This window comes from Numida meleagris, chromosome 2 (genome assembly GCF_002078875.1).
Source record: "Numida meleagris isolate 19003 breed g44 Domestic line chromosome 2, NumMel1.0, whole genome shotgun sequence".
In the NCBI taxonomy this organism is placed as follows: domain Eukaryota; kingdom Metazoa; phylum Chordata; class Aves; order Galliformes; family Numididae; genus Numida; species Numida meleagris.
This window is the reverse complement of record NC_034410.1, coordinates 98725700-98740747: the sequence shown is the minus strand read 5'-3', so window position 1 is coordinate 98740747 and position 15048 is coordinate 98725700. Positions and strand designations below refer to the sequence as shown.

At 41.1% G+C, this 15048-nt stretch overlaps 1 protein-coding gene and 1 long non-coding RNA gene across 7 annotated transcripts in view; one reads left to right on the top strand and one right to left on the bottom strand.

Moving 5' to 3' along the window:
- Positions 1 to 15048, bottom strand: part of EPB41L3 (erythrocyte membrane protein band 4.1 like 3) — a 93981-nt gene that overhangs the window by 47377 nt on the left and 31556 nt on the right. For all 6 annotated transcript variants that reach the window (XM_021386824.1, XM_021386822.1, XM_021386818.1 and 3 more), the window contains exon 3: positions 13902 to 14099. In XM_021386824.1, coding sequence (XP_021242499.1) covers positions 13902 to 14099 — 198 coding nt within the window. The remainder of the gene's footprint in view (positions 1 to 13901; positions 14100 to 15048) is intronic.
- Positions 595 to 7688, top strand: LOC110393684. The gene is made up of 4 exons (XR_002435115.1): positions 595 to 735; positions 1302 to 1374; positions 3151 to 3247; positions 7523 to 7688. It is a non-coding gene; the product is annotated as an uncharacterized LOC110393684 (long non-coding RNA).

The following is a 15048-nucleotide window of genomic DNA, read 5'->3' as shown; positions in this document are numbered from 1 at the left end:
AATTGAAGCAATTGGGCTAAAAAACTATGTGATATTATATTGTAATAAGCAACAAGGAAAACTGCATCAGAAATGAGCAGCTAACAGCATAATACATGGCTGTAACACAAGCATTCTTGTCATGCAGGTGTTAGTGAGACCATGCAAACCCTTTTTGCTATTTATTGTGATATAAGAACAGAAGCCTCAGGGGAGATCTCATTGCTCTCTACAAATCCCTGAAAGGAGGTTGTGGCAAGGTGGGAGCCTCTTCTCCCAGGTAACAGTGAGAGGACAAGAGGCCATGGCCTCATGTTGCACCAGGCTGTTCAGGCTGGATGTTTAAAATCTATTCAAAGAAAGATGGGTGAAGCATTGGAACAGGCTGCCCAGGGAGGTGGTGGAGTCACCATCCCTGGAGCTGTTCAAGAATCGTGTAGATGTGGCACTGAGGGATGTGGTTCAGTAGTATGGCGATGATGGGTTGACAGTTGGCCTAGACGATCTTAGTGGTCTTTCCAACCTTAATGATTCTATGATTCTAAGTGGAAGATTTCAAATGTTACACGCTGGATGGTACTTCCCAGCTGGAAGCTAATTATGACAGAGACAATTAATCAGGATTCCAAAAGAGTGGTCAGGCACTGCTGGAATGGGCTGCCCAAGGAGGTGGTTGAGTCACAGTCCTTGGAGGCATTCAAGAAACGTTTAGAAACGTAGTACTAAGAAACATGGTTTAGTTGGGAAATATTGGTGGTAGGTGGTCATTTGGATGATCTTTGGAGGTCTTTTCCAACCTTGGTGATTCTTTGATTCTAGGATACGGAGCTGCTGCCTCTGAGAGGCATCACCTCTCAAAAACAAGCTACTGCGGCTCCTGTTTTGGTAATCCTGCACTACTCCTGAACCCCCACCATCTGAAATTTGCCCATTTGGCATTTTGGCACCCAGCTTTAACACCACAGCACCTGTCCTGATGATACCAAGTGGACCTGGCCCAGTGCTACCCATTGCTCTGCTCAGACCAGGTGCTAGCCCAGTTGGCCTCCCCTGCCCCCTCCATCCCACACATCTGAGATGACAGCACTCCCCTGCACCTCAACAGCTGCTAAGGGGTTAATTGTCGTATACCTGATGAAAGCGCAGAGTGTTAGTCTACTCTCACACTCTATTTTTATTCACTAGCAGATTACCCTCCTCTCACTGACAGGGAAATAGTATGAACAGCTGAAGAGCAGAAAACAACCCCCTCCGCTTCCTAGAAATTAAAGCTATTGCAGCCCCCGAAGTGTCATATTTTCAGAGTGGTGCTATTTTTGCAGACAATGCTGCAGTCTCACGTGTATGCAAAATGCTGAGCAAAGGAGGAGGGAGGAAGCTGTCTGCAGCACAAAGGTACGTGCGTGCTGTTTGAAAGCAATTACAAGCAATCACCCTGAGAGTGAGTTTTTATAGGTAAGGGAAACCCAGGGACAGAGTTCCCCAGTCAGTGAGCTATAATGGGATTTGGTTGTGCCACCCCACACCCAGCATCTGCATTGCATAGTAGCTACAAGGTCATGCACCCCACTGAGCAGGAACCTTGTCTCCTTGCTGTTCAGCCAAAGAGCAGAGAGACAAACCGCTATCACAGCTGTGGACTTGGGTTTCAAACAGAAAGTGCACATTTCTTTCTGCACAAACATCACCGCTTTCCTCAGACAAGCTGTCACACTGCCAGCGAACAAGCAACACTAGCACTAGCATGGCCTTAACTTCTGTACAATTACTGTAATAACTCCAGTGGGCACAATCGCTGGAAGAAGAACAAACAGATTAGTATCATGAAATCCCGGTAGAAATAATTGGACTTTAAATGACGTTGAGGTTATCTGGTTCACATTCCTAATTATCATTTGCACTTTCCAATGGATCTCAACAATACACTGTATAAACGTGTGGGCTGGCTCCAGTCTTGCATGGAGTAATGCATTTTGGCATGTGACTGTACTCACCTCTTCCTTTAACCTCATTCCTTTTGGTGGAGAAGTATTAGCTGATTTTTCTCACAATGCACGATGAAAAACACTCTGGCTAAGCCCAGACCACTGATTTTATTTCAAATTTATTATTTGATTTTACTGTTTCAGTTTAAATTGCCTTTCTGTTGACAGCTCAGTTTCTACACTGCACAGACCACGATGATGGTGCAAGCATAGGAAAATGCCCCTAAAATTTGAGATGCATATAGCATCGACTAACTATCATACACAAGGGAGAACTTTCATACTCATTCATCGCATACTCATTTCATTGCAGCTTCTGCAATTACTCTTGCAACACAAACAAGTGATTAGCTGTTTGTCACGAATACTTTGTACTTGCCGCAGCAAGCACTCTTCCCACAAACTCCCCCAGCTGAGATATCTACAGTAAGCCTCGGAGTCACTGAATTCCAGCCTTCTGACAGTGTTCAGAATCTTTCTTCAGCAGCTACCCATCATCCACAAAAATAGAGCCAATCCTGGAAAAAACACGACTTGTGCAGAGTCTTCACTTGTGTGTAAAGGAGGCAAGAGCATGCAAGTTTCCTAGTCCATTTTTACAATGAGAACCCTATCTCTGTAGAAGAGATGTAAACTTTATAAATATGTCAGAATTTTATGTGCATACGCCAATATGAGCACAATTTAATGCACATAATGTCTGCACTCACAAACATATACAATCTTATGAGTACGTAAATGTTTGGTGTTGTTCCAAGTATGAAGGAGCAGTTGACCATGACTTCAAGAGTCACCATCTATGGAGAGTCAATTGCAATAATTCTGGTAAATAAAAATCTACTCATCGTGACATTTCCATATTCCATGGAGGAAGAGCTTGAACTGGCCAAGATACGAAGGCCTGAACTGAATTGAGAACTTATTGATGCTAATCATGACATTTTAGGCCATAACATTTCCAACAGCAAAAACTTTTTTTTTTTTTAAGCTAATCAGTACTTTTCATTAGAAAATGGGAAAAAAAAAAAAAAAACAATAGCAGAGGGTTAATTTTTCCTGAGGAAGATAAACGCATAAAGCCATTCCAAAGAAGCTTGACTTCAGTGCCCTTCCACACGTTTGTAATTTTGCACTTTCAGAGGACTTGTTCTTGCATTGCTTAATTTCCTCTAATTTTTCTCCACAGGGAAAAGGCAATGAAGGAGAGAGGTGACAGAAAAGAAAAGAATCTCCAAATTTCTCTGGGGATCTATGATTTCTCAACTCTAGCCTTCAGCAGGAAAGTACGTACGTACCCACTCAGTAGCATTCAGGAAGAAAAATAGTATGGAAAATCTCTCCTGTAGTGTTAATTGGCAGATAATCAGCAAGTTTTCCCCTGGTTTAATGAAGTGTATCCCACAGACAACATGTATATAAGTAGCAAGATGAGGTCTTTTAAAAACAAAACATAACTCGACCACTGGAGTTTAGCCCTCTAAGTCCCTTGCTGTGTTTGCTGAAAATTCCAGAAAATCAACATTTTGTTTCCTCTGAAAGTCAAAAATATTGAGAAAAATGTTCCATGCATGACATAATATACTGTAAAGAAAGTCAATTCTGCTACAGAGCAAAAACTTCACAGAACTTACTTATAGAAAGCTGTACAACAAACTGCAAAGCAAACAAAGGGACAGAGCAAACAACAAATGTCCTACTGCATCTCCTATATGGACAAATGGATATAGACAAATTGATATAAAACGAGAGAAAAAAAGAAATGAATGCACCTAGTCTTCTTACTTCAACTATTTTGAACGCATCTGGTCTTCTTACTTCAACTATTTTATATTTCTTAGAGAAAAATCTGCTTTAGTACACACAGAATATTATAACTGAGCATGTATGAGGACATGTGTCTCTTGGATCTACTTATCAACATAACACTCTCCAATCAGTTTGTAAGCAGTTTACGTGGCATAGCTAGCAGGTACTGAACAAGAATTTGGGTGGCAAAGAAAATAGTAAGTTTTAAGCAAAAAACATTCATTTTTTGATTCCCAAAAGGAAATGCTGTTTAATCTTTCATGTACTTAACTATCGCTACTAACTGAATTTCACTGGTAAGCTGCATTTGGAACTATCCCAGGTCACAAACCCAAACACAATACATGGAAGAAAAAAAAACAATTTAGTCAAATGTGGAGAGAATTAGAACTTAACAATTTCAGAAAGCTTTAGCTTAATAAAAGATGCGATAAAAAGGCTTTTTTTTTTCCAACATGAATTCATTTCTTACAAAGTGCTATGCCTGAAAGCTGCATGCTAATTCAAGCTCTCCAAATTTTCCAGTTCTTTATTAACATTTTTATGTGTGGACCTGCCCATACATCCCTGTAGGTGACTAACATATTCAAAAAGTTTGAAATGAAACCTGAAATACTATTACATCTCTGCTTGAGAATGAATGCCACACAAGAGAAACTTACAGTCACCTACAACGTATTTCAACATACAGGGAAGAATTATTTTTCTTCTTCCCCTTCATAGTGATACTATAATTTACCAGCTTCTTCATATTTATTGTGTACAACACATTGAAACGTATTACTGTTCCTAAAACCAGCCACTTTTAACACCTACCATCTAACGATTTATTTCAAGTATTTGGGTAAATATGTCTATGCTATAGTTACATACTTGCACCTAGTGTTGGTGACATTGTATAACATGGCATACTTTTTATCAGGGCAATCTTCTTTAATACAGTTTGAGCTTGCAATCCTAAAAAGCCAGCACTAATCCAAAAAAAAAAAAAAAGCAAAAAAAAGCAGGCGATTGCTAAATCTCAGTAAGAAGATTGGTGACCTAGTCCTGACGTTGGAATAGAACCAAATTAGGGTCTTTGCCTTCTGCATCAGCAGCAGCAGAGATCACTCTAACACTGCTGCAATCACATGAGCTCTAAGTGTACTGACAGGCGTGCTACACAGTGTGCATGTTCACGAATAAAGCCTGTGCTTTCTAAGCAGCAATGCAAAGCAGCAAAAAGCAACACCTGAGAAATAATAAAAGCTCCAGAGCACGTATATGTATGTCGAAGGGTAACAGCCACAGCTGTACGTGCAAAACAGCCACAGAAATATGTGTCAAATGTGATCACTGTCAAATGCTTAGGCACTCCAAATGCATCAAGAGAATTCACACGGCAAAAATTGAGATCTACTGACCGCTTACCAGCACTACCCTCCAGGAAAAAACACTGGATATTATTTCTCAAACAGTAATAAGCGTGACAAGAATTGAATTAGTCTCAAATGTTTGCTAAATCTTTTCATACAACAATAAACCAAATTCCATGACTTTGGAGGCTTTTCAAGAGTGCAAGTACCACCACTACTCATTGTACTGGAGGACAGAGATGGGTTTGGTGTTTAACCAGACATCCAGACGATCCATTTGCATTCTGACTGCAACATCTCCTCCTGCAAGAAGATCTGCAGTAACTCAGGAAGGTCTGCTGGGATTCACACAGTAGCTGAGGCTTCCCGCTGAGGGGCATCGATACAAATATTTCCCTTGTTCTATCTGGTCTTAGGCGAGCTCAGCAAACACGTGTCTCTCCTCCGTGACCGCAAAATGTGCGCGAGTGTATCACCAAGGGGAATCTACCACCACCCTCACTGTATGCAGTTATTGGCAGCTATCAGCAAAAAGCAACCATAAACATTTGGTTTATTTTCAACTGAAAAAAGCTCCACTGTCAACATAGTCCGATTTACAGGGTAATCTTGCCATATGAATTCAAAAGCCACAGAGCTCTCCCTGACCTACATTACGAGGCTACAGGGGAAAAAAAATCACACAGAAACCATTGCACAGAAAGACACTCTTGGGACAGGAGAGGCAGCATGAGGATCGGGCTTTTAGATCTGCGGTGACTTAGAGAGCATCGCATCATCAGTGCTTCAGTTGTCAAGAGAGATAACTTAGAGTCATAAATGCACCTGGGTTGGAAGGGACCTCAAAGATAATCTAGTTCCAGCTTACCCTATTCTCAGTGGTTGCAAGCTATGCACAAACTTTACCCACTTTGGATCAATCCCATTTTTGCCAGAGCAAAATTGACCAAGAGACACAAGATACAAACTTCCCTATCTACCTCAGCTTTGATTTGCATGCTACCCAGTCCCATCTCTGGTATTTTCTTCTCTCTGTCAGCAGACAGGGATAACAACCATAAAAGCAGTCCAGCAAATGCTGCATGGGGCTCACCTGGAAAAAATCACCTACATGAGGTGCTAAGATTTTATGAGGCACCCTAATATTTTAGGGGATGATAAAGCAAGCGCTGACTTAGTTTTGTTCTGGAAATAGCAACAAAATGTTAACATGGAGACAGTAGGTATAAAATAGGATCAACTAACAGCAGCGTTGGAGATTTATTTAGACAGCATGGCTGGGAGCTGCAGCAGTAAGAGACATCTAAGAAAGACAGAAAAGGGGAAGTAAACACCACAAAGAGCAGGGAGACTTGGCAGTAGTGAGATTGGGGCAGGGACAAGAAAATGACCAACTTCACTGGGAGAACGGGAATAGATGGGTAAATGGGGAATGGACACAGAGTGCAGAAATAGCAGGAGGCATTAGCACCATCATTTTGGAGAAGGGAAAAGGGGTAAGAGAAGCCCACCATTTGTGATGTTTCTGAATCATACTCCAGTAGTGCTTAAAAAACACTTGCAGTATCTGGGTACTGGCTGCATCCCTGTAAGAAGCTGCAGCGTTGCCACTGTGAGCATCACCCAGGGCAATGCATCTGGAGAAGACAAACGTAGAGGTCTTGAAGCGGTCTCACCCCAGCAAGCATAGTGAGGAGGACAGGAACCCCTCTCCCTGCCTGCTGAGGAGAACAAAGAGCAGGAACTATGCTGAGGCTGACAGGCCCTGGAGCAAAGAGATCTCTACTCAGGGGTAAAAGATCACCCCAGGTTAACCAGCAACTGGCCTGCTGAATCTAGGTTTGAGAGTATATGACCAAACCCAACTGAGTACACAAATATAAGTCCGCCAGATGGAAAACAAGCTCCTGACTGGCTCCTTTCCAACTGGTTCATCAAGGGGAGGGAACTGGAGGCAACATGTCACTCGTAGATTTTCAGTTAATTATTTATTCTCTAAAAAAAGTGCAATTTCAGGGCAATTATATGTCAATGTGGGTCAATCCCTCTTGCTAGCTTACACCATTAAGAAATGGCTAGTGCCTCCAAATCACCAAAATGAAGATGTCTGCCTCCTAAACGCATCATTTAACTCCTCAAATCATTTTCAGAATCTATTAATGAAAGGCAAGAGATGAGAGGACTAGATGCAGGAAACAGATGTAGAGAGCAAATGTACTAGATATTTTTCCTGGTAAAAGTCTTGGTGTTTGTCCTCACTGTAACCACTGTAACCATGTCTTCTGCTCAGTAAAGCATTCTTGGTTCTCCTTCAGTCTCTATAGCGTACCTGTGTATTAACTGGAGGAAATACAAGAGACCCAGCTGTCTAATCAACTGGGCATGTTTTCCTATCAGGTTTTACAGACCTTGCCTCTCAGTACCACGCAACCCAGATGTTCCCAGCTTGGGGACCCAGAAGAGCCGAGCCTCTCTGGGCAAGAGGAAATGCTCCAGCCCCAGAAGAGCCACAGCAGCATCCTCCAACTTGTGGCATTTCAAAAATGCTGGGTTCAACATGAAATGTCTTGAAAAATAAAAATAATTAAAAAAAAGATTTCTTTAGCTTCAGTGAAAAACCTTAGAAAAATGTAAAATGCACTAAAAGCAAGCACAAACATTTTTACTTTTGCTTCAGTTTAATAACTGAAGAAAGAAATCTTTTTGGCTCAGCCAGACAACATGGGTATCGATTTCCAGAACACTGTGCTTTCTGAATTGACAAGTATTTTAACTCATAAAAAGCAGTACACAGCATTTTGAAAACGTAAGCCAGAGGAGTTGTATATTAACTCTATTCAGTTGGAACATATTCAGGCAATACTCAGACTCCTACTGACACGTGTCAGGTAACATAGATCTTAGCTGAATCCCCTGGCTAATCTAAGTCAGCCCTAATTAGTGAGTCTGGGGGCAGAAAACATTCTGTATAATGCCAACGATGCACCTCAGCCCAGTCACATTTAGTGAAACATGTCCTGGGTAAGGAAGACAAACCTAACACAATCCTAACCTAAAGCTTTTCATATTAAATTAACTGAAATGTAAGCAGTGAGTCGGTCAAAAGGATAAGACATTAAAAAAATTCCCTTTTGCACGCAGTAATAAGTTTCACATGTAAGGCAGTTTGCAAGAGACTGTGTGGAATTCATTAAACAATTAAAACATGCAGGGGGTAACTGAAACTGTATCCTTCAGCAAGCAGAGTACATCTTATTACAGCAATTTCCTTCCTGACCTTAAAGTCTACCTCAAAACGGGTAAAAAGGTAATGTTATTAAACTGTCCACGGCAAAGCAGAGCGAATGTCCGTGCTGAGACACCTCCTGGGGCAAAGGAATAGCAGGGCCTCTCCTTCTGCCTCCGCAGCATGGAGACTCTGGAGGAGTTATCCTCGAGAGTGAGATGTGGAATACCAGAAGAAACACATGCAGCATTGAAGTAAGGAATCTAGAAGGACTGGAATTTTTTTACTTTTTTATTTCTGGCAATGGTAGCAGAGCTTATTCCCTATTCTTCCAACTTGTCCAACAACCATCCTTAATGATTCATTTTTTTTAAGGAAGCATCCACATACACTCACTTTTTTGCAAGAAAAAGAAAAATTCATGTGAAACACAACACTCCATGCTACATGAGAAGCCATTCACTTCATGCACATTTTAGCACATGCTTGTGCAATGCAGGGAGTGACCTGTTCTTCCCAGTCTGCCTCTGTTCAGGTTATCAGCCCTGGTTTCAAACATATGGAAATAAAACACCTCACCTTTACCATTCAAGTATGGTACCCTGAAGTCCCCTGAAGCTGTGGGGAAACCTACTGCTAAGAATGTAGGGTTTCATTGGGTGTTCTTCAGAGAAATGTAGAAATGGCTATTGCCATGGGCAGAATTGAGTAATAGACTGCAAAATCTCGACAGAAAAAAAAAAAACAACACAACAGTTTATTTGTTACAATCCCTCCCTAGCTCAGCTGACTCCCACTGACCAAGAACAGGGGGTATAGTAACACTCCTTGCAATGTCAGATTTCAGTGTTCTCCGTTGCAACCAAATTATACGGCAACTCAACCTGTTTGGCACAGAGCTGCAGCAATGCCACAGCAAGGCTGCTGCAAAAACATTTTTTTCATTTGCTGTTTCTGTTCGATCATAAAATTCAAGTGGAAGAAGAATGAAGAAAGAGTATAAATTACCAACGAGTTCAGACAGTTGTGCCCTTGAAAATGAAATCTAACCATTTTGCCTTTCATTTAGTTAAGATTGTTATTGCTTTCTGATCTCACACTATGATTAATAACATTTATCTGTTTTGAGTAGAAATCATGAAGGCAAATGCCAACCTGTTTTAAAAAGACACTTCAGGTTAGGCAACATGTAAGGGAGAGGATGACAGCTTGTTCCAATTCAGTCTTTTAATTAAAATGCAGCAGTCTAGACAACAGAAAAATAAGACTAGGCAAAGAAGGAAGAGGAGAAAAATAAATCCTAGAAATAGTGTAAATGTAGTAAAGCACTCAAAAACCCCTACTTAAAGCGGCAGAAATTCAGACAAGTTATTTCTGCTTATTTCTGCATACCTTCAGAAAAACCTCAACTAATGCCTTTGTTAAGGTTATCTGAATTCAGTTTGCAGTCTTGAATCTTCTTCTCTGGAGATGTTTAAGAAAAGGACAGTACTTATGAATGTGGTTTAGTGGGCAATATTGGTGGTTGGTGGACAGTTGGACTAGATGATCATATAGGTCTTTTCCAATCTTAATGATCTTTTATTATTGGTTTGAAGAACAAAAGATACATGCAGTATGTAGACCTAGCTTGCTTAACAAAGAAGCCCTTAGCATTGGCTATGGACCTGGCCACTTTTGACACATTTCTGATTGTGGTGCCAGGTGGGAGAGCGCCACGAACAGTGCAAGGAGAATGCTTCCAGGAGGGGCAGACATCACAGTGGGAATCAGCCAGCATCCGTCCAAGCAGACTATGCCAGCTCCTCTGAGTGCCCATTAGAAACCTCCAGCTGCTTTAGGGCATGAGGGAACCATGTTAGGCTGCAGCTCTACTTTGACACTGTTAGTAAGAACATCAGTGTAGAACAAACACTTCTGCTCCAAAAGCCCACAGCTGTTCCTGGACACGTAAAACACCATTAGATATCCATTCTACCTTGGATAGGAACCACTGCTCTTAAATAAGCTGGCTGAACCCATCCATAGGCTCCCAGCCGAGAAGTGTGGTGGCAGTACAGATGGTAATGCTTCTGTTTTATGTTTTTGGAAAAGGATAAATTAACAGGTTGAGTTAGCTATTTAACCTGGTTTTGGCTTCTAATGTCTTACTGCATGAAAGACTTTCTGGGTCAGGATAGATACAACACACTGGCAGTAATATTGTAGGGCCACAGGAGAGATCTTTTATGTGGCATTTACTTCAGATTCTTCCACTGAAAGGATAACACACTAGACGAACTGCTGTTAACCTCCTCTTTGAAGTTACCTCCACTACCCTGTGCTTTGCAGATATACCCCATACAACATAAAAAACCCTGGTGTCACATGTGCAATGTTCTAGGCATGAGAGAGACTGAAAGAAACAGTGGAAGCTGTTGAAGACTCTCAGCACTGAATATGGAATAGGAAAGAGGGAGCTGTGAAACAAAGGACAGCAAAGGGATAATGAATTAACCAAACCCATCTCAGAAGCATCTAAATCTCTGAGTATGTGCCATTTCAGCTGTCAGGTCATTAACTGGATGAACACATAATTGATAAGCTGTAGGCTGTACTCTACTTGAGAGCAATAAGCTCCTTTAAATGATATGAATATTTAATGTATATAAAAGCATTTGTCACTTGCAACCACTCTACAGAGCAACTGATGGATTCTATAATGACCCCCAACTCCCTGACTAGGGAACACAGTTCTAGAGAGATAAATATCTGGCTCACTTCCAAAACAAAATTCACTGACAGAACGGGTATTCTAGCTCAAAAGGACACTTTTAAATTTCCTTCTACATTACACTGCTTTTTAGACTTCAGTAGGTAGAAGCAGGACATGTAGAGCTGCAAAATGGAAGCTGACAACATGGGATGAAGTTTCTAACTCTCCTCCGCTGATTGTCACATCCTTAACACTGCCCACACTGAAAGATGCACGTACGTGGGTATAACACAAGGAATGGAAACAAAAAATGTTTGGCTGGCACATTCCTGCTTCCCCTTCTTTTAAGGAACTCAATTTGGGGAATTTCTTATTTCTGTAATTGGTTGGATCTTGAATTTACCAACATATACTTTTTCTAGTTTAAGAGAATACAGTAAGCTTACTTGTGGAGTATTTTAAAAATATGACATCATTTTTCTGAAATGTGACATTGTTTCTCTTATTGCAGCACCAGATTTTTGTTGAAAATGCAACAAAACTTTGTTACCCAAGATAAGGACTTCAGTTTTTTCCTAATTTTGTGAAATGTGTTCAGAAACAGATGCTCAGCCTCCCCAGCCTGCTAAACCCCCTTGTACGTACTTTTTCTCCCCAGTGGATAAAGAAAGTGAACACCACATCCTATCTCTTGGCTGGGCAAGGACTCCTTTCACCGTAGTTAAACATTATGGGCATGTAAAGTAGCTTTCCCTAGGGATCTACCTAAGGGCCAAAGAGTGGGCTATGCTGTAGAGGTACCTGCAGTTGCATCCTCAATAAACACAAGAAGTTAACACTATCACTTAGGAAGGACACATAATTTGGATCACTCATTTAAGGTGTCTAAGCACATCACTGTACCTGCACTTGTTTACTGAACACTTTTTGACTTTTCACTGCTAAATTCTGTTTTGACATACCCTATCGTCTGCTCACCATCACAATATTGCAGCTTTGCCATTTGAAGACTCATCCTTTTGGGAGCTCTGTTCTCATCAACATTGAATTCTGCCTAGGACATCCAGCCATCATAGAGGCAGATACCTTACTGATGACAGTGAACACAATCACAAGACATTTCAGCAGTCTACATAGAAAAAAATGCATACAATATATATAGGACATTATTCAAGAGTTATTCAGAACTTACAAAGCAGACAAATATGACAAGCAATAAAACACGATGACTTCTATACGCTAGCATTTTGACACTAACTCCAAAAGAGTCCAAGTTTAGAGAATTGAAACTTTCTAAAATGAAGTATTATTCATAGCACTTCTTTTTGCAGAAGTGAGAATCTATTATAATAAATCTCCCCTTCTGCTCCATCTTATACCCTCATAAAACTCAGCCTTGCAGACAAGATTTCCATAGAACTCCTGTCTTGCAAAATTTCCTTGCCTGTATTCCAGAAAGTGAGTCCAATTTTCTACCCAAATGGCAAAAGCTGAAACAAGTCTAACTCTTTTCATCAAAGCCAGGAGAATCGTTCTTTCACCTTAATGGTTTGCACTCTATCCTAACAGACAAAACTAGGACTAGAGGTCAAGAAACTGCATTAAATAGTCACCAAGTATATGACCAGGGAGGTATTGCTAGTCTGATGGAAACAACACAGGATTTGGTCAGTGCAACTAAAAGACAGTTGAAAGTATGACTGTTAAGATGCTACAAGAGCAATAAGATCACAGCTCTTACTTATAGAGCTAACTCTGCAGTTACCCAAAGGAGACGTGGTGATGCTGAGGCCTCTAACACACATCCTTCCCCTGACAGGAGGATGCTACTCCGGCTGGAGTTCAGCCTCATGTGTGTGACCTCCTAAGTAAGAGCAGGCTCAGGACAGACAGGTTCACTGCCCAAACGTGGTGACATGACTGGAACAGCTGAATGGAGAAATAAATCCACCCAAACTTGCTAAATCTGCTGATGCCTATGCTTCTCCATAGTCTTCTGGTGCTCAAAGAAAGACATCCTCCCAGCATGGGTCTGCCAGAAACCGCAGACCAAACAGTCCCAAGTGACAGGGCAGCAAAGACTGCTCTCCTCTCAAAAGGAGACTCCTGCCAGAGTCCCCAAAGGAAGGAAAGTTTCTTCATAGAAATCCAACAGCAGCTTTCCACCAGTGATGTTTACACACAATTATGATTCTCAGACAGTGCAGGAGTCATAAAATTCTACACTCTAATTGACATTTTCCTTGTGTCCCCATGGCATCTCTTTTGCCCCCACTCATCTCACCATGGTCAAAACTACTGTTTAGACAGTGACTCCACACAACTCTCAACTCAGCAGTATGCAAGGGAAAAGGGATGTCCTACAAGATCAAAATCCTTCTTTTTTTTTTTTTAAACGGGCTTCACCGCTCATAATTCACTTTCTGCATTCTGCAGTGGAGTATGCTAACATAACATTAATCCATAGTCCCTGGCTGTTCCAGGAACTGCTCACTATTCATTGAATCATGGAATGGTTTGGGTTGGAAGAGATCTTCAAGATCACCGAGTTCCAGCCCCCCCACTATAGGCAGGGTCACATCCCTCTAGACCAGGCTGCTCAAAGCCCCATCCAGCCTGACCTTGAAAGGCTATTTCCCTACAGATATCAAATTTTTGCACCATCTTCTATCTCCAGGAAAAATAATAAAAGCACCCATGCATGGAGGCATTGGTGAAATATGCGGCCATCCATATTTTTGCTTAAATTAGGAATTTAGTTTTAGACTTTTTTAAAAAATATTAACCTATAAGTCTAATTTCAAATATTTTTCTCTAGATAGAATGAAAAAAAAACACAGGGAAAAGCAATTTACCTCTACTTCACATGCATATTCAGATCCATCCAGGAGCGTCACTTTGCACTGCATGTTTTTAGGTTTCTTGACAATCTTTAGAGGAGATTTGGAAAGTTTGCTTGATGATGATTTTTGAGAGAGCTTGTCGTCCTCTAACTGCTGATATTCAAGCTGTTTTGCACTTGCAGCTGCAAACTCCTGCTCTTTGTCTGTGGGCTAGAAAAAGAAAGAAAGATAACTGAGACAAACCGATCGTGCAATGCAATGCATTACGCACTCTGTTTTTGGCAGATGAAGCATTTAAAATGCTGATTGGATGAGAGGGTCCATGATGCACAGCAGACTCTTCTTAGCTGTTGAAAAGAGTCCCTGTATTACTTCAACCCTTCCTCCTCACTCCAAAAGGTACAGAATAACCAGGTAGGGGGGACATGCATGAAAATAATTTAGGTTTCTACTTCTTTCATACGTAGAAAATCCCTCTCAGATTCCTTGGACTTTTTTTTCTGGTCTACTGAAAATGCTGAACAACGAGTAAACACTGTAATGAACCAATATCCCTACAGATTGTAATTTAAAGTCCTATATCTACTAAATCACGTAATGTTTTCATGGTGTCATATGGAATAGGAAAAGACCATGAGGTTTCCACTAATTTTGCTGTCTGTGAGAAAAGGCACCCTGAATCAGAGGCCTGATCAGTTGATGACATTGAGAATTTGCAGGGGGGTGCTGATTTGCCTTGGAGAAAGAAAGGCTCCCCAAACACGAAGGGTTAAGCAAACAGGATGAAAATAAGAGGCCAAACATCTTTTATGTGCAGCTGGCTGGCTAATGGATGATAACTACAAGACAAGAGGCTGAGTTCTGCTCTCTGCAGATGCTCAGTAAGTCCTTTAAGCTGGCAAAAAGTAGAACATTTGAAAGACAAATATTCTGCAGGGGAAAGGATAGAGAAGAAACAATTACTGTTACTTTTGCTTGTGCTTATCTGTGGGTCAGACCATTTGAAGAGTTACTGTGATGCAGCACAGCTCGTGGTCCTTTTCACTGCAACAGATGAAAGCCAGAACAGCTCAACTGCATTTCACCCTTCCTAGCAACAGCACTATGCCGCAGTCATTACCTTTCACATCAGTTATTCCCCCGATAGCCTCCAAGCAAA